The sequence below is a fragment of the Pyrgilauda ruficollis genome, unplaced genomic scaffold, assembly GCF_017590135.1.
Source record: "Pyrgilauda ruficollis isolate IOZ18807 unplaced genomic scaffold, ASM1759013v1 scaffold59, whole genome shotgun sequence".
NCBI classification, from domain to species: Eukaryota; Metazoa; Chordata; class Aves; order Passeriformes; family Passeridae; genus Pyrgilauda; species Pyrgilauda ruficollis.
The window spans coordinates 5800411-5820247 of record NW_024527599.1 but is presented as its reverse complement, the minus strand read 5'-3'; the positions used below and the strand labels follow the sequence as shown (position 1 = coordinate 5820247).

Sequence of the window (19837 nt, the reverse complement as noted above, 5' to 3'; positions counted from 1 at the left end):
GGAAACCGATGAAGGGCTAAACCCAGGATCTGCTGGGATCTTACAGACCTTTAACTAAAAAGCTTTGTCTTAAATCACTTAGCTTACATAAAATTATTTCAAGAAAAGACCATATATAATTTATATTCCCTCAAAAGCTCAATTTATTTCAGTTTCTCATGCCAAACATGACATCAGGGATTTAATCGTGACGTCACAAATAGATGGTGAGGGAGAGAGGAGCAGCACAAAGCCAGACAGTCCTTTGAAAAATCTCTCATCCAAGCAAATTGCTCAGAAGAATGACAAGATAAAGAGGCCATGAAGGGCCAGACTGCAGACAGATAAATCTGCAAGGAGGAGACAGGACATCTGTGTTTTGAAGTTTTATTATTTCCTTGGATGATCTACATTGCACAGCACTTGGAGCACCTGCCTTTAGCAGCTGAAGCTTCCCAAACACTGCCCAAGGCCTGGATCCACCCCTGTGCCTTGGTCCAGGATGGGCACAGGGGTGGAGAATCTCCACCAGCAGCACAGGAGGACCTGGGTGGAAGCTGCTCTCAGGTCTCATTCCAGGACATATTCCTGCTAATGCTTGTGTTGTTTTATGAATGCCTCCTCAGAAGCTGGAGAGATTCATTCATTAGTCTGCAGATCTCAGATTGCCCTCCAGACACCACTGCCTTTCATGCAAACAGCCCATATTATTGGAACATTATAAATTCAAATTGGTGTGGAGTCTACCAAAAGTAAAGAGAAAATTCTGAATATGTTCACATAGAAACTGATTTTTAAAATATTTTCCATGCCCCCAGCACAAAAAGGGCATGAATTACCTTGCTCAGTTCCAAAAACCATCAGGAGAGAGCTGAAGGAGCTGCTTCAAAATGTCACATGAAATGAAATTGTTCTGTGACAATTAGGATAGGACAATAATAGCACTAACCAGAGGCATTAATCATTCTGCATTAGTGTTAGGCCTCATGGCCAGGGATGCACTCAAGAACACCTCCTCCAAGGAAGGGGTCTGCATTAAACCAACATCAAATACAAGAAGAATCTACACTGTAAAGTCAATCTCAATTCAGTTCAGCTTCAGCTTTGTGCTATTTCCACTCTGGAAGCAAGTTAAGCAAAAGCAGGATTTTTTTAGCTCTGAAGAGTGCCTGTGCAAGCGTTATAACAATTTCACTAACTTGAAATTCACACTTCAATAATGTTTGGCCTTTCTGAATGCCTCCCTTACAGGCACACCCCTCTCACTTGAAACAAGGCTCTCATTCCAACCTCAGCACTGGCAGTGACTCATTTGACAGGATCCATGAGTTCTCCTCCTGGAATTGTCATCAGTGAAACAAGATCCACCTCACGGTCACGATGCATCCATGCCACGCTCTTAGCATTTAAATTCTGGGGGAAACTCCACCACCTCCCATTAGAGAACTCACAGAGCACTCCACCAGGCACAGTGATGCCTAAAAGTGATGCCAACTCCAGGAGCAGCTGCAAACACCCTCACACAAGGAGCAGGGCAGGGCTTTCCCCTCCCAGAGCACAGCAGGAGTGCCCCAGCTGACCTGGGCAATGTTTGCTTGGGAGGCCAGGCGGATCATGATGTCCAGTTTCTCCAGTTTGACATAGATGGGGTCGTTGTACTTCACAAAGAACACTTTGATCTCCTGCTTCAGGATTTCAGGCCTGCAGGGAACATAATGTTGTCACACAGGAGTGGTAAAAAACCCAAACTATTTTAACAACAGGCATCTTTTCTTTAGAAATCTCCCCAAATATCCACTGAGAAGCAAATGACGTCATTTTGCCCTGGTTGACCAGGGAGGTCACGGACTCCCCATCCCTGGAGGTGTTCAAGACTAGGCTGGACAGGGCTCTCAGTAATGTGGAATGTGAAACCTGCAGAGGAGGTTGGAACTGGATGATCTTTAAGGTCCCTTTCAACCCAAACCATTCTCTGACTCTGATTTTATGCCTAGGATGTGCAAGCACCAATCTGAAGAAAGAAGTCTGGTCAAAACGATTATTTAGATGCAAAAATGCATAATTCAAGTCTTTCTACAGCCACATCTCTGCTTCCTCTATTTGAGCTGCTGAACCAACCACGACAGGCAGTGAACAACAATATTTTCAGTGAAAGAATAACAGAAACATCCTTATCTCAATGCAAAACCCACAAATTCGTTTCCACTTTCACTTGCAAGACGCCAGTGCACAGTAACTCTGCCCTAATATAATCACAAAGAGCTATCCAAGCTATCTCACCTTTCCAGCAAGGATCAGCAGCAATAAAACATGAACATGGGAATAAAGTGGTGGGAAAAACCCCAACCCACTGTGCACCAGGATGTCACCAGCCTGGTGGCTCTGTGCTGAACAGAGAAATATAGGCACAGGGAGATCCTGCAGGTCACTGTGAACTGTTCCTGTTTGCCATTTTGATTTATAGAGGCCAATTCTGACTACTCACAAAGAGAAAGTGAAGAGAGGCAGGTAAAGAAATACTGCATGAAACTGGTATTCCAAGTATGCTGTAAAGGAAATCAGTTCAGGCTATCAGAGTCATGAGTGTTTAACCTGGCTCTCAAGGGATCTGAGCCTGGATTAAAAGAAATTCTGTGCATGTGGCAGTATCTGGAGAGTTGAGATAACAAGATGGCCTTTGACAACACAGGAATTAAGCCCCCTGAGCCTTTACCTCTTCTGCACAATCAAGTTGATGTTCCTCAGGGCAACATACTGAACTTCAGGCTCTCCAGACAGCAGAGTCACCAGAGGAGGGGCAAGTTTCTTCAGCAGCATGTTGTAATAGTCAGAGTCCTTGGGAAGGAGCTCCAGGAACTTCATCAGGACCTTCACTGCTGACAGCACCACTGCTGAGTTGGCGTGAGACAGCCGGGGGGTCACCCGCTCACAGATGCTGGGGACAGAGGCACAAGAAAGGGTTCAAATGGATTTCAGAGTGCCAAATATTTCAAATCTAAACTTAGGAGACCGCACATAGCTTCTCAGACACTGCTTGGATTTGGTTTTGTTCACAACGAATGGGCAAAGTCCTGTTTTCCTGAAAGCAGCAGGAAACAAACAGGGACTTCTCTCACAGTTTCAAGTTTCTCTCCTGCCACAGTCAGCTCAGGAACAATTCCACACTTCCTGCTTTTTCCTGGTGGTATTTTCTATTTGTGTGATCTTGTCTGTCGCTTACAAACATAAATTTAACAAAAACAGCTACTGGAAAACACTTTAGCCTCCATATAACCATTCAGAAGTGATACACGCTTCTGACTTGCTGGGGGGTTGCTGTCACTTCAACAGAAAAAGATTTCTGTTCCTCTGAATACACAAGAAAAGAGTGACCTAAATATCCTCCCAAATCCCACTTGCCATAATGGATCCTGTAGTCAAACAGCATCCTAAACAGCCCATCCCAAAAAGAAAGGAAGTTTGGGTTCATATGGTCTTTCTTAGAGCATCTGTCAAGTTTCTTCCCACTCCCTCCTGCATATTGCTAACCCAGAACAATCTTATTCCCATCTGTGCCTCCTGAAGTTTCTTTTCCTGCAAGATTTGCTTTCAGCCATGCTGGAAAGAAAGCAGCACAACTCAGTGAAGAGCAGAGAAATCCAAGTCAGGGTTAGAGCACCCCCAGCTGCCTCTTCCAAAGGTCATCTGCATGTGCCAGCTGCTTCCTCTCTCTGTGCCTCAGTTTCCCCGTGCACAGAGGAGTGACACTTTGCTGGAAAGGAGGGTGGCTTTCCCAGTGCTGTCTGACTCCAGGGAATAAACTCCACACAAAGGAGCAAAAGGAGAAATCACTCTTCAGAGGAATTGCAGCTGAGGAACTGGGACATGTTCACAGGTGCTCAGACCAGTGGTTCCTCTGACAGAGCTGGGATAACACCAGGCTCACACCCTGGAGATCTCTGCAGGTTTCTAGCACTCATTAAGAGCTGCTTCTGGAACAGAAACAGAACACAAGAGAATAAAAAAAAAAAAAAAAAACCAGCAAGACTACAGGGAGGCTTCTTAGAAACAGTGCATCAAAAAAAGAGTCAATGAAGAAACCCATCAAATTCCAACTGGCCTGGCCAGGATTTTGTACGTGGGCTTGTGATCCTTCCTCCCCCTCCATCCCCACATCAGCTGCATTAAATACATCATCTCAGAGTCTCCCTGTTCCAAGTTACTTTTCTGGCTGAATCCTTGTTTTCTTGGGAACACAATCTGGCTTTTTGTGATTCTGGAGACAGATGAGGAAGAGCTTTGAAGTGCACAAACTAACAGCCCACTACCCAAACCCTAAAGTCGTTCTATTTAGGTTTAGTCATCACAGTTAAAGGTAAAAGCACAAAGGTGAATTTGGAACAGTAAGAAAGATAATTTCTTACCTTTATTTTCACTTCTATCATATCACAGACTAGTTTTCAGTTGGAAAATATTCCAGACCTGCAGTACTTTGGAAACCCACAAACCTACAAAGGCTTCTTGCCTCTCAAAGCAGCAAAACCAAATAGGAAACCACTGGTCTGCTTTAAACCAGAAAATCCTCCAAACAGTGCTTCCACTGTTACAGGTTTGGTCTTGGGCTGATCCCTTCTTAGTAGTGCCAGTCCCCACTAGAACCAGGCTTTTAAATAGAAAATAAAGATAAACAGAGAAAATTGTTCTGCAGAGGGAAGGGGCAGGATTCCAACATGAATCTCAGCTACCAAAAGTAGCTTTGCTTTTAAATCTAGTTTATCAAGTCTTAGTTGTGCTGCCACAGTGGCCTGTTACCAGAAATCCTTTCAGAGCTGTACCACCCCCAGCAGCCCCCAAGTGCCACCAAAAAGCCACCGCACCTCTGAGCTTCCCGGTCATCCTTGGGGTTGTAGTTGGACAGACAGTCCAGGATGAAGATCTGCCCCCACTCTGTGCACTCATTTAAAGCTGTCAGCAGCTTGTTGATGTTCTGAGGGTTCAGATCCAGCAGGTTGCTGTTGGGGTGGGACTCACTGATCTCTGACAGGGCGGCCACGGCGTTCGCAACCACCTGGGGGAAGAAGAGCTCCTTGTTAGCAGAGCAGGAGGGGCTGGCAGGGATTGAGCCAGGGCTGGGAACACAGGGAGCAAACTGGAGCTCTATCAGCTGCCACAGCAATTATCTGAGCCTTCTGGGATGCAGCACACCTCATAACCAACCTGCAGAGCCCAAAGCTTCACTGGGAGGAACAGGAACCCAAGACAAGGACAAGAGACTTTGTGGCATCCACAGGAAACGCCACCACCCTGCCTCCCTGCAGGCTCCACATCCTCCCCGAGTTCCAGGGGATGCTCAGGTTTACAATCAAGATGCCCAAACCTCCAGTTGCCCTATTTATTCAGGAATGTGTGCCTCCTGCCCAATTTCCCCATGGCACATGGCTTAGCAGTGATCCAAAAATGAGCTGGCAGGTGCCTGGCAGGCTCCAGCTCTGCAGCAGCACTGGCAGGTCACACAGTTTGAGAGCAAACAAACCATTTCTCCAAAACGGGCAACTCCTGCTAAATTTTTAATAACCTATATTTCAGTTGCAGTCTCCAGAACATCCTTTTGCTTTATGGAGCCATGGTAAAGCAAGCACTCCAGCACAACTCATCCCTGAAAATATTCCTGCTGCATTTAGGACTATATAAGGTCTTCTCTTTTTTAAGCACAGATGAAATGAAGCACACAGAGAGGAGGTCCAGGGTCCAGATTGACACAAACAGAAGTGGGAGTGCAGAATAAATTTCTAACTCTTAATTCCATACCCAAATTCAACAGTTATTCCAACAGACTCCATGGGAAGATTTTTTTTTTAATAGAAGAACTGCAGAATATAGAGACAAAATAGAAAATTTGCAGATGAGACTAAAGTCTTATTTGTTAAACTAACAGGAAAGGGGATTTAAGCAGAGTTTGACACAGAAAATGAAATCCCCTATGAAAAGGTATTTTCAGGACATTTTACAATGTACGTCATGTCCAGCCCAACTCCCAATAAATACCTGCTCAAATGAAGATTTATGGTGTTATTTTCTATGAGATTAAGGCAAAGAAACATCTTATCTAAAATCATCTGATTGTCTGGATGGCTAAAGATGCTTTTGATGCAGCACAATGAAAACAAGAACAGCACAACCAGAACCTTCCCTGCCTTGTTCCCATGCCTGCTTGTCATTAAACCAATATATTCCAAAGTCATTGCACAGGCACAGTAATGTTGATTGTTCTGCATTTCACACCTAGAGGTCAGAGATAGGATTTAGATCCAAGATTTTATGAATTTCATTAGTTGAATGAGCCTTCTGTCACCAAAATCATTTGCAATCAGTGCTGCTGTCTTCTTGTACTGTTTTAATGAGGAACTTATTAAGATAGGCTGCTTATCCTCCTCATTATTTAATTTGCCTAATTCCTGAATGGTTAATGTGACACAGCATAAAACTGAAGTAAAAGATTTTTAATATCATTGTATTTTTGAAGTTACCAGTGAAGACAAATCATAAAAGCCACTGAAAAGTTCAAAATCCTTATGAAAAAGTGCTTATAAAATGACAGTACTTTGGGGAAAAAATTTTGAATTGACAAAAAAAATTACACAGCCAAAGCATCAGAGAAAGGGACCTGTCAGTCATACAGAGGGACAGGAGCTCTGGCAACTGCGCTCACACTGCCAGGCACTTTGTTGCAGTAATTGATAAATTAGTAACTAATAGAGAATTTTAGAATTCTCTAAAGAAGAATAGAGACTGGAGAACTCCAAAATCACTGAATCCAACCATTAACCCAGTACTGCCAAGCCCATGTCCCCAGGTGCCATATTCAGATGTTTTTGGGCACTTCCAGGATATCCTAAACCCTGTGCTCGTATTCCCTTCCTTGTAGGGTCCATGGAGTCCATCTCTGTGTTTGCCAAGGGCAGAGGATGCACAGAAATGCTGCTCCCATGGGTGGAGAGCAGCAGCTCCAACCCAGAGACTAAACTGAGAATGAACTTTTGCTCTCAGCATCTTTTGGGTTCCTGTCAGCAAAAAATGCAAGTGTCCAGCTCAAAGCTGAGGATGGGACAGCATGTGGCAATCCTCTCATCATTCCATTCAAAGAATCCATGAGGAAGTGGCAGCAGGTCAGATGGGCTTAGGGACATGGGCTGTGGTCTCCTTGAGTGTTAGAAAAAGGACTGGGAGGGGCTGTGAAACAGCTGGTGGCAGCTCAGTCCTGCCAGAGCTGGGATCTACAATCTACAGTCCACAATTAAAGCTGGTCCTCACCTCCCACCTCAGCACCAGTGACAAGGAGATAATTGAAGCAAAGGATAAGGCAAAGGGTGGGGAATAAATGCAAACTTCAAACAATATTTATTAAAAAAAGGACTTGCTGGCGATTTGCACTGAACATATTGATGTGTTATGGTGTTGTGCTATGCCAACAAAAACAATCAGCATCTTCAAGGCTTTTCACACAGCCCCAGCACAGCTGAAAGGCAAACAGCTCTCAGGAAACAGTCCAACACAAACACTGGCTGGAGCACAGCCTCACCTCTTCCCTGGCACTGCCAGTGCCTCAGGCAGCACCAGGAACACAGCACTGCACAATTCCAGCACACAGCTCCTGCTCTGCCAACTGCTCCCACCAAGTGAGAGGTCAGGCCAGGGACTGAAGCACCCCCCACTAAGAGTTCTCACTCAGGTATGGCAAAAAGTCCATAAAGAACCACTCGAGACCAATTCTGGTGTTACATCACCTGCTAATCCACTGTGTGCTTTGGCACCCAAGGAAGTGCCACTGGAAATATTTAGAAAGATGGGTTTTGGCCAAAAAAAAAAATTTAAAAAAGTCTGCAACATCAAAGCTGAACCTTAAGTCTTCAGCTCGGTTAACACTTCTTCCTTAACACAGCAACACAACATCAGGAAGCCCAACTACATTAAACAGCAAGAACAAAGTGATCAGTTACAAGAAGTTATTTTCTCTTCAAAATGAAAAATTAGGGAATTGCTGGGGGACATAGAAGTAAGCTAAAGCTTTACAAGTGGTATAGGACCAAGGAACTAGACAACTTTCACAGGCTGATTGCAAAAACCCCTAAGTTTCTTTAGCAAACAAAGTGTTCTCTGCTTTTCAAAACATGCCCCATGTTAATTCTGATGAGTGAGTTGTACACTTTATTCCACAGACTGGAAGAAGCAGACTTAAAGTACATAAAACTAACAGCTGGTGTAGTCTTGAGTTCTCAAAAATAATGAAAAAACAGAAGTCAATCCAGTAGCCACAGATATGGAAGCATAAACAGCTAATGAACAGAAAATCTTTTAAAATTCCAAGCTAACTCCACTGGAAAATGCCTCATTTGACTCACAATTAATAATACTAACTTTAAGCTAAGAGCTACCAAATTATATCTGCTTAAAAATCCCCCAGAAAATGAAAATGCAGAACAGATTGAAGAATTAATAATACTTAATAACAATAACAGGTCCCTGGCTGGCTGATGTAAATCAGTTTATCCTGGGTACACAATGACATTATTCAAATGCAGCCACAGCAACATCCCTTTGGAGCACGGATGAGCTGAATGACAATAAACCTCCTTTTGGCTGGAGGAATTTTGACAAATTTGGAGGAATTTATTGGAGGAAATTTATGGGAATTTATTGACAAATTTGGAGGAATTTATTGGAATTTCCCAATAAATGTAGGCTCTTGGAGAAGCGTGGTTGGGATGAGGATAAACAAAATCTCTCAGGCTCTTATTAAAAAATTAAAAAAAAAAAAAAAAAAAAACCAAAAAAACAAACCAAAAAGAAACCAAGCCCAAACCTCTACACTTAAATCTACATCCCAGCTTTAAGAAGAGCCCAACAGTTTTAAATCCACCTCCAGACAAACTCCCTCTGCAGCCAGGCAGACCAGACCTGACCTCGAGGGAAGCTGCAGAGGTAGAAGCTCTGTGATTTCCAAGTGATTCCTTCTGGCAGCTCAAACCTTCAGCTCAGAGCAAATGGTATCAAACAGCTCCAGGGAGGGTAGGGGGTGGCTGAAAACCTGCATGTCTGCCTGGCAGCCCACACAGAAAAGCTTTGCAGGGGCTGGGGGGACAGGAGGGAAGTTTGGCACATCCAGAACGCCAACCAGTCAAAGCAATCAGATTATTTCCCTAGCATCCCAAGCTAATTGGAAATTAAACCAAGTGTGTAATGGAGTTAATGAAATACAATGTTCTGCTGCTTGAAACAGGAACCTCTGGCTTGCCATGCTGCTAAAGTGAAGCGAAAATGAAGAAAAGGGGGAAAAATGAAGGGGCTCGGAGAAGGTGCTGAGGGAAGGCAGCGCTCCCTCCACAGCTGGAGGCTCCTGCTCTCAAGGGAGCCTCAAGGCTGCAAGAGATGATTCTGAGAGTGGAGAGGTGCTGACATTTCAAAGAGCCCTCTGGGCCTGCAGGGTACGTCCGTCCGTGCCATCAAGCACAGGCTCCCAGGTGGGAGATTCAGAGCATCCAGGGATGGGTATTTCACAGGGCCACTCATTTTTATGACCACACTGTGTGCCCAGAGGGTGCCTAACAGGGGCTCTCCAGAGAACACGACCCCTCATCCTGTTCACATCACCACTTTCATCTCCAAGCCCTCCTTACTTTGCTTCCCTAGAAACAGGAACCATTCCCAAGCCCAGGAACCATTAACATTTCTTACTTTACCAAAGTAATTCTTCCCTGTCAGGGTGGTGAGGCCCTGGCACAGGTTGCCCAGAGAAGCTGTGGCTGCCCCATCCCTGGAAGTGCTGAATGAGGCAATATGGGATAGTGAAAGATGTCCCTGATCATGGCAGGGGATGGAACAAATTGAGCATTAAGGTCCCTCCCAACCCAAACCCTTCTGTGATTCAATAATTCTATGAAATGGCTCAACCATGCAAGTCAGAGAGCCCTCACGAGCCTCTCACACTGCCAATGCTTGTTTATATGTACAGATACAAATTAAAGCTCTGGGATATTCACACATTCCCAGTTCCTGATCACATCCCAAAAACTGCCTGGGTGGGGAAGACCTCCTGGCTCGCTTTTTGCAAGTGGGCTGAATTTTTATGAAGGTGGCAATGAGAAGGAAGTTAAGTGTTATACTTCCCACAGTGTGCTTGCCCTGACTGGGTTTTTTTTTTCTGCACTTCCCTGCAGAAAAATGGCACTTTGTGGCAGACTGGAACATCACTCCTGCTCTCATATCCTTGTAAAAATCAGGATGTGTGAGCTGTAAGGCAGGAAAACAAGCTTCCCCCAGCTGCTGAAACTCTTGTGGTAGGTGGGCAAGAAGCTGCTCATGGATGGCTCCATCACAAGGGGCTTCTTGGCACAGCTGAGCCCTCAGTGCAGGAAATTAAACTCCATGGGAAGCCACAGAGGGTCTGCAACTCACTGTTCCCCTTCCAGAAATCACTGTGGTGTGATCCCAGTCTGGATCAGGCACCTACCAGACACATCAGAAAGGGTTTGCTTTATTTTTTGCTATTTTCCTTGCAGAGATTCTCGCTGGCACCATCCAGTGGCAAATTCTGAGCTGAGAAAGAAGGACCAGCTAAGCACCAAATTCCTTACAGAGCCCCAAAAAGGGGGGTGCAGAGTTACAAAACATCACAACCACAACATTATCTGACAAATGGTACTTGTCAATAGCTAGAAGTGTCTGTTCTAATGCAAAATAACATGTAGACACATGTCAACAAAATTCCCAGCACACTGATTGATGTTAGAGATCCTGGAATGATCCGTTCAGCAAGACTAATGCTTAGGAAATTAGGCACATAGTGGTGGCTGTAATTGGAAGGAGACAAGTCTCTGATGGATGAATTTGTCAATTAAGCTTTATAAATGAGGGATCTGGGAAGACGAACTCTGGAGCCATGGAAATTCACAAATTATCAAACTCCTCACATCTCTGCCAGTACTGAAAACACAGGTAAAAAGCACAGCTTTGAGGGAAGATGCTCAAGAGCTGTATCCTTCATACCAAAAACCAACCAAACAAAAACTCAAGTCCCACATGCATGCTTGAAACTCCCTCAGACCCCTTTAGGATAAAAACACCTGCTCATTAAGTGAAATTTCCCTGCAGGAGCTCATTCCAAAGCCAAAGCTGGTTTCAGCAGCAGAACAAGGGGTCAGAGTGGGAAACGAGAAGCTGTGCCAGCAGTCACAGGTGGCAGCTCTCCCTTCCTCCCTACTTTAGGTCTTTGCTGTGCCTGCTGCCACACACACAGCTGGTTTCTGCAGTGCCAGGCAAACCCCCACATTTCCTCTCTCTAGCATGCCACCACACATGAACACAGCCACTGTTCAGACAGGCTCCTCCACAGCTTCTCCCCACCTCTCTCCCAGCTTGTTGCTGCTTTTGGCTGCACAGTTTACCAAAAGTGCTGCTTTTCCTTCTGGACAGCCTCATGGAAACAGCACTAGCATCCATTAGAGAGCTCCAAAGTGGCACCACCACTCTTCAACAGCCCCAAGCAATGTTCTCATTCACTGCAACATATCCATCACTGGGTAAAAGAAATTCCACCCACAAATGCCATCAAGTGTCTCCCAGAAGGAAATATCTCCACTTTCAGCACAAACACTATAAAAAACCCCAAACCACACACAGGACAAATTCAGACATGGCTGGAGGACTTCAAGATCCAGCCTGCATCTGCAGTACTTGGCTTGAAAAGAAGAGGGATATTTTTTTGCCCACAGGACAGAAAGGGTATCCTGGAGCAGCCCCGGGCTGATGAGATGCTGCAGAGCCCACAGCTCCCAGCAATATTCAGCTCCACACTGGGATGTGGATTTTCAAGTCCTTACAACCTTCATGAGCAGGAATCATGAATTCATCCAGCAGTGACAGCTCACTCCTCCCACCAGAAAAAACCACCAACTGTACAGGGAAAACACAGGGCTGGGAGAGTCCCCACGAGGAACAAGTGATGTCCTGTGTCCAGGGAGAAGGTGGTGTTCCACTCCCTGCTGGATAAGACAATTCCCACATCCCTGACTGCCTCCCACAAAGTCTTTTTGGGACTCAGGGGATCACCAGTTTCTCACCAAGGGGTTCTTTTCTCAGCTTTAATAGAAAGAGAAGGATAAAATTCCTGCAGGAGACAGGCCCAGGAGGCAAAAGCTCCTTTTGTTTCTAAACAGGCTCATTCCTCAGGACATCAGCTCAGAGACATTCTGCTTGCTAGCTAGTAGGAAAAACAAAAGGATGATCATCTTCCTCCATAGGGTCATCCAGGAAGCTCCCACACACACTCAAGTTCTGGCAGAGAGGGAACCCACATCCCCTGCAGGCACAGCAGGAGAACACTCTGATTTATCTCTACACCTTTTTAGTCTCATCTGTGAGCTGTGGAAACTCAATACTGCTGGAGGGAATTTGGATCAGATCAAGCTGGACCTCACCACCTCCAGCTCCAGATCTCAGATTCCCCTCTTAGTCTGGTTAATGCTAAAGGCAAAAAACTCCCAGCGACAACAGAGTTTAATTACACTCCACACACTTGGTGCATTTACTAATCAGTTATGTGATCTCAGCTTACTCTGTGCTGAGTCCCAAGAATGTTTCTCACAATAAATTGTGATGTAGAGGGTGTAAAACACAGCACAGAAAGCCTGTACAGTCCACAAAAACACAGAACAGCCACACCTGAAAAACCTTGGATCCAGCATGAGGAAGGAGAAATGCTACAGGAAGGAATTTCCTGAACAGGATAAAGCTAGAAAATAGCAGGGAGAGGTGACATCAGTTAACTTAAGCCATGCAGATAACAGAGAGATTGGCAGGGAATCTATTCCATGAGTTAAAAGTTACCTTAGAAGGTCAAGGATTGAAAATATTTGGAGAGAAAGGTTGTTCCATTCAAATATTAAAAGACCAGTAAGGTTTTAGATGGATTTCCTCTCATGTTTTTCTGCTAATATTTACATTCCTGAAGAAAACCAAGTGCAGGATAAAAACCAGGAGGGAAGTAGTTACAAAATAAAGTGTCTAAAGATAGTCAGCTTTGGTTCTGCTTTCAGCTGCTGCCATCTCGTGGTCTGCTCTCCTTCTCCTGGGCTCAGCACCTCCAATGCTCCAAGGAGGAGCAGTCATTGCAAGGCCAGAACAAGACAACAGCAGGAAAAAAAATAACAAAAGAAGGTTTTTCCATGAGTTCAGAGAAGCTCTGGCCACCAGTAGGTGTGAAACAGTCCCACCTCACTCCCCTCACTGTTACCTATGCTGGCTGTGAACAGTGTTCTGCAGTAACAGTGCACAGAAATCTCATTTTGGAACCACATTTTTGTTAGAACATGAGGATTATGGGAGAACAGGCTTCTGAGTTGCATTTCACCCAGGTTAACAGCAAGAGAGGTGCTGAGGGCTGAGCAAGTGCAGCAGCCCAAGGCAGCCAGGCCCCAGCTTTATATTGCTCCAGTCCTGCTTCTGCTGAGCTTCATGCGCAGAAATGCAGGGTGAAAAAAGAAGGATTTGCCTTAAGACAGCTTTGGGAAGAAATGAGGGATCCCTCTATGGAAGGATCCTCTTCAACAGGATCCCAAGTGAAAAAGGGCAGCCACAGGCACTTCAGAGCCATCCGTAAAATGAGATTAAAGACTTCCTCACAATCAAACTTCTGCAGGGCAACTGAACCTTGCCCTTGTGAAAGGTTTTGGGCCATGGGCTGCACAATACAACTCAGATAACTCTGCTGTCATGCCAAAAGCCACCAGATACCCACCTCACCAGATACATCCCTACCAAGATATCTGCAATTAGAAGTTTGGATTAATTCACCCAGGGGGTGCACCTGCACAGAAGATCACTTCATGTGACCTAAAGCCATGTCCTGACCACAAAAAAACCCAGATAAAGGGGAAAGAACCTTGGCTGTTCACCTACAGCACCTCAACACCCTGAACATCCCCAAAGGCTGCTGCTTTATTAACACAGAATAATGCCATTAATCCAAAAATATAAGGAAAAAAAATGAACAAACCCAAAATGTTTCTGACATGGTCACCTCCAGCTTAGACATCCTTACGATGAAGGTGATCTGAGCCCAGAGAAATATGCACCCTGATCCCTGCACACTTATGAGGCAATTAGTGAACCACAGATGGAGATGTTCCTCTACCAACACCCAGCTAAAATGCTTAGAGCTTGCTCATGTGCTAGAGGCAATCAATTACAAAGCCATAATAAAACCTTTCTTGAAGACTATTTTTCAGCTGCAGTCTTTTTTAGCTCCTGCTCAAAATCCTCATTTCTCAGAAGAGAGAATAAGTGTGTATTTCCCATCTCAAAAATTCTGCTTCATTAAGTATCTAATGTTGCCCATTTCCACAAGCCATCAAAAGAGGAGAAACATTTATAATATAAATATGAATGAGCCTGGCTAACAGGTTGCAATGATTGAGATGCAGCATTTACAGAGGAATAGGCCATCAGAACAGATCCATCTGTACCATTCCTTCCAGCAATCTTTTCTTTTTGATAGCCAATACTGATACACACATTCTACTTAAAAAGACCTTCCAGGCAGGACTGCATTCCAAGGAAAAATACCTTCATAAATATCAACTCGCACACAAATATAACTTATTTGGCAAACACAATTCAAGGTCATCAGGAAGTTTCACATGGAGAAAGCAGCAATTAAGTGGATGGTTTGACCAGGAAGATTAACCTTAATTAGGGGTGGATAACTCCTGTACTTTTGAGGGAGCCACTGTGCCACACAGGAAGGAATTTCAAAGAGGATCAACTTAACTAAAAGGTTAACTGATTTAGTTGATTTAACTACTAAAATTTCTTTCTTTTGTCTAAAATTTCTTTTCCTTTTCTACTAAACTTGTAACCAGATTAAATATTGTATTAAATCATCAGCTCTAAGAGCATCAAGCCTTTGATAAAACCTCTCCCCATGCACCCTTAAAAAGCAGCAATATTATGCCCCATCTACAGTAAAACCTGGGAAACCAGTACATAGAACACCAGCTACAGAATCCTCTCAAAGCCTGCAGACCTGAAAAGACACCCCAGGCTCTCCTTCATCACCACCACTCCCCCAAAGTGCATTTTCCAGCTGTGAATCCTCAGTTTTGGAAAGAGCAGTGAGTACAACATGAGGCAGGTACTGTGACCCTGCACAGCTTCAGGAGAGCTGTCCCAGCCCACCCTCATCACCACCCAGGAGCTCATGAGTCTTCCTGATGTTTTATTAGGAAGCCCTGTGCTACTTTTGGAGGTTTATTTAGCAAATGGAACACACACTGCCCTTTGGTATTTTTCTTCTCACCATTCATTTAAGTCTATATTAAGTTAATGCACTTTTTAAATACATATCTGTGCTCTCCTGTCAGCCAGTGGCTCATTTACCAAACCACTGAGTCCCACAGAGATCAACAAGCACAAAGGGCAAGCAAAACCTTGTTATTTGTCCTGAGGTACTATATATTTTCAGCCAGAACTCTTGACCTCATAGCCATGTGGCTGCGATCAGAACAAAATCAAGAGTTGGAACCAAGGCTGGGAGAAGAGGAGGTTCTGTCCCTGACCTCCACTGTTGCCTGGGAGCTGCTGAACACCAGGGCCAGCACTGAAGTGGAACTAAAGAAGCCCAAGCAAGTCCTTCAGAGGCTGCAAGGCACACCCTCCACACTGAACTGGAACAGCAGGTGTTTCTCTACCAGCCTCAGAGTTGCCTAGACAAAGAAAGCACCTTCAAGTAGTCATCAATATTCACTCAGAAGCCTGGCATAAGAAAAAAAAAAAATCAGGGAGGCAGATAAAAAGAACAAGTTGTAAAAGAGCTGGATATCAGAGAAAAGAGGTGTCTGTATCTCCTGAGAGACACCACCACTCAGACTGCTGCCTGTGACAGTCAGACACCTCGAGTTTTACTGTCTCTACAAAGTCTTACAAAGAGCAATCAGCAGCCTTCACTCTCCTGCTAAAGGGGATGCTTTCACCTGCACTTGGTTTATCAGGTGCCCAAAGACTACAGCAGGACAGAAATTCTGTGGTTTGACTCATGCACCACAGGAAGAGCTGTTAAACCTGCCCTAGTAACAGGAGATTATTTCTTTACCCAGAGTCCATTCTCTAAAAGAGCTAAAAAAGTATCAGTCACATTCTCAAACTCTGAGTCAAACTGAGCTGCAGAAGTTTTCTTCCCTGCTAAGGGTCAGGCTGATATTGGTATGCTCCCTGGATTCCAGCAGGGAACAGTATTAAATGAAAGGATGATGCAGTGGGACACTTCAATTCCTTGGCCACCACCTTTTAGTTACAAGATAATAGCAGGAGACACCTGGCTTGGAAGTGGACCCTTCATCAAGCATAATTAAATGCTGATTTAGTAAGTAATTTACTCCTGTGAAATTCTTGGTCATGATCTCCACCTCTACTCTGACAACTCATTTAACTTTATTAAAAACATTAGCATTGATTTTCTCCACTCATTACAAGCCAGTGGATTTATCTGCATTAGCAAATTAATTCATCCAAACTCTTATTCCAAGAACAGCCAAAGCCTGCAGGAAAGCAAGAGCTACATGCTGTCACCAAGGCAGCAGCATCACATATTTCTTGCTCTTCTGACTCACCTGGCCAGGAAGTTACACTTCTGCAGCATTCAGAACAGACAAAAGCCCAAAGAGAACTAACAACAGAAGATACTCCTTGTTTTGTGAGGCAACAAGTGTTCCCTAATCAAAATCATCCGAGAACCTTTCACGTTTGTGATTTTCAAACAACATAAACTCAAGCATGTGGCATTCACATTCTCTGAACATGATTCCTTCACCCAGGGTTCTCTCCTGGGAAGCTGAAAGGTAGAGAGAGACCTCAGAGAAAAGAAAAACAATTCTTATCTCATTTCCTTCTTCTGTGTTGTGCTCAGGTGGAATGTGTTTGGAGATTGTTTACCCACAGGTGATTGTTCCATTGGATTCTGGTGTGAGTTGTTTTGACTCTTTGGCCAATCAGAGCCAAGCTGTGTTGGGACTCTGGAAAGAGTCACGAGTTTTCATTATTATCTTTTAGCATTGAGTAAGTATCTTTTCTGTATTTTTTAGTATAGTATAGTATTCTTTAATATAATATAGTATAACAAGGTAATAAATTAGCCTTCTGACAACATGGAGTCAGATGCATCCTTCTTCCCTGCCACGGGGCTTGCCGTGAATTTACAATAAAGCAACATGCTGGGAACACCTTACCATGGGATTGGAGTCTGCAATCAGATCCCGCAGGGAATCCAGGAACCCTTGATCCTCCACCATCTGGGCATTGATGTCGTGCAGCTTGGCCACGCAGACAGCTGCGGTTTTCCTCACGTAGGGGTCCTCGTCCTTGAGGCACTTGCGCAGGGGCTCGCACAGGTACTCGGTGATTTTGTCCACGCGGATGCAGCCCATGGTGCGCACGGCCAGGGCGCGGATCAGCGGGTTCGGGTCCTCGCAGTCCTGCACCAGAGCACAAACACATCTGCACCAGCATTCCCCGCAGCCAGGCTGCTCTTACCTAAGCAGCATCTCTCTGATTGCATGCTAAGAGCCAGGCAATTGTTTCAGATCAGGGATAAAAGGGCACTTGCTGCTTCGCAGAAATATTTTACACTGCCTTGAGATGCTTTGCATCCCTTCGTTCTCCCAGCAAAGCTGCTTTCAACATGATCCAACAGCTAAGCTAGAGAAGCAGCTCTCAGCATCCAAAATCTCACCACAGACAAAGTAATTTACTGATTTCCAACCTTCCTGGTTTCAAGGAGCAAGAAATAAAATGGGGAAAACTAAACACAATGCAACAGTCATCAAGGCCTATTTCTTAAAGGCCAAACACAAACATCCCTTAAGTTACAACATATGAAGGACTAAGCAAAAGGCTACTCTAGAGGTGCTTTCCTGAAGAGGAAAAAGGAAAGACAGACAGGAATACAACATTTCCTACTCCAAGCCTATATAATTTTCCATGCATCAAATCCATCTACATCTCTGAGCTCCTCCAAAATCAGCCTGTAAAAGGATGGCTACAGAACGACCTACAAAAGCATTTAGCTTTCACTGTTCAAATTTCCTGCATCTAATAAACTAATTTAAAGTCTGCAAGAGAAGTGACACATCCTAGCAGTGCATTCCCCATCTTGAACTGCAAAGTGCTGGGTTAGTGCAGACCAGTGTCAACACTTGCCCTTCACTAACACCTGTCCCTCAAGTTGCCAAAAGGGACACCAGGCTTTCCTCTGCAGGGTGTGAGATGGAAAATATCATTTTGTTAGTCCATTCTAACAGAATTGCACTTTAAAGACAGACAATCTTCTTTCCAGAGAGGAAGACAGGGACATCCTCTCTGACCAGAAGAGCAGATCTCTCAGCTTAGGTCTTCTCACCTCCTTCCTCAAGGACCACAAAAGAAACTTGGAACTCAATCCCATTCCCCAGTGTCTCATATTTTATAACACTCTGCAAGGAGTCTCAAACTTCTAAGCACCGGGTTTTATCTTGCACAACATGGGACTGAAATAACATTTCCTAGATAAGGAGAGGCAACCTGACAAGAGAACTAAAGGCAACCCAGCAACCAGGCTGTTGTTTTTCCAGTGAACTGTCTCTCAGTTTCACCAGAGATAAAGGTTTTCCACACAGAGCACAGCTGGAACATTCAAACAGGAAGTTTGATATCCATGTCTCAGATACTACAAAGGCTGAAAGATGAAACAGATAAAATCTGTTTTCCAGTACCAGAAGTTGGTAAAACAGCAGTAGCAGTTTTCCCTGGAGCAGGCTCTCTCACAGCCACTCACAGGGCTGCTGAAGTCACCTCCTCTGCAATAACCAGAAGGAACAACTGAGAGAAAGGACCCAGATCTAGTGGATTCAGCACCCTCCTCTACGAGGCCAGCCCCAAAGCAGAGATAAAGCTCCCAAAGGCCGGTGGACAAAGAGATGTGCTGGCAGCCACTGTGCTGGACCCTTTCCTGATGTGCCAGGGGAGCAGGTTACCTTCACAAAGCTGTTGACAGCCATGATGGCCATGTCTGGCTGGCTTTTGGCATAATTCATCAGGTACAGGTAGACCAGCTTCTTCAGCTCCAGGTTGTCAGTCTGCATGCAGTTGACAACATCAGGGAACAGAGAGCTGGACACACAACACAAGGACAAGCAAGGATGGAATGAGAGAATTGTTTAGGTTAGGAAATGCCAGCAGTTCCCCCAGCACTGCCACAACCACGTCCCCAAGTGCCACATCTAAACACTTCTGAAACTCTTCCAGGGATGGTGACTCCACCACTGCCTGTTTCAATCCCATCTGAATCTCCCTGGCTTGATAACTTGAGGTTATTTCCTCTCATCCTGTAACTTGTCACCTGGGGGAAGGGACTGACCCCAACTGCACCCTCCTGGCAGGGGGTTCAGAGAGTGAGAACATCCCCCCTGAGCCTCCTTTTGTCCAGACTGAGCCCCCCCAGCTGCTCCTCACCAGACTTGTGCTCCAGCCCATCCCCTCCTCTGGACATGCTCCAGCCCCTCAATGTCCTTCTTGTCATGAGGGGCCCCAAACTGACCCCAGGATTTGAGGTGTGGCCTCACCAGTGCCCAGCACAGAGGGACAATCACTGCCCTGCTCCTGCTGGCCACACTGCTCCTGACACAGGCCAGGTGCCATTGGCTCTCTTGGCCAGCTGGGCACTCAGCAGCTCATGCTCAGCCACATCTGACCAGCACCCCTGGTCCTTTGCCATCTTTCCAGCTGTTCTTCCCCATGCCTGCAGTGTTCCATGGGTTGTTGTGACCCAGCCTCACACCTCTGGCCTCAGCCCAGG

The 19837-nt window shown here is 45.0% G+C and overlaps 1 protein-coding gene across 4 annotated transcripts in view; it reads right to left on the bottom strand.

Annotated features, from left to right (window-relative positions):
• Nucleotides 1–19837, bottom strand: part of AP2B1 (adaptor related protein complex 2 subunit beta 1) — a 77019-nt gene that overhangs the window by 49670 nt on the left and 7512 nt on the right. For all 4 annotated transcript variants that reach the window (XM_041482463.1, XM_041482466.1, XM_041482465.1 and 1 more), the window contains exons 4-8: nt 19017–19152; nt 17235–17480; nt 4836–5026; nt 2693–2914; nt 1560–1680 (exon numbers count right to left, since the gene is read on the bottom strand). In XM_041482463.1, coding sequence (XP_041338397.1) covers nt 1560–1680; nt 2693–2914; nt 4836–5026; nt 17235–17480; nt 19017–19152 — 916 coding nt within the window. The remainder of the gene's footprint in view (nt 1–1559; nt 1681–2692; nt 2915–4835; nt 5027–17234; nt 17481–19016; nt 19153–19837) is intronic.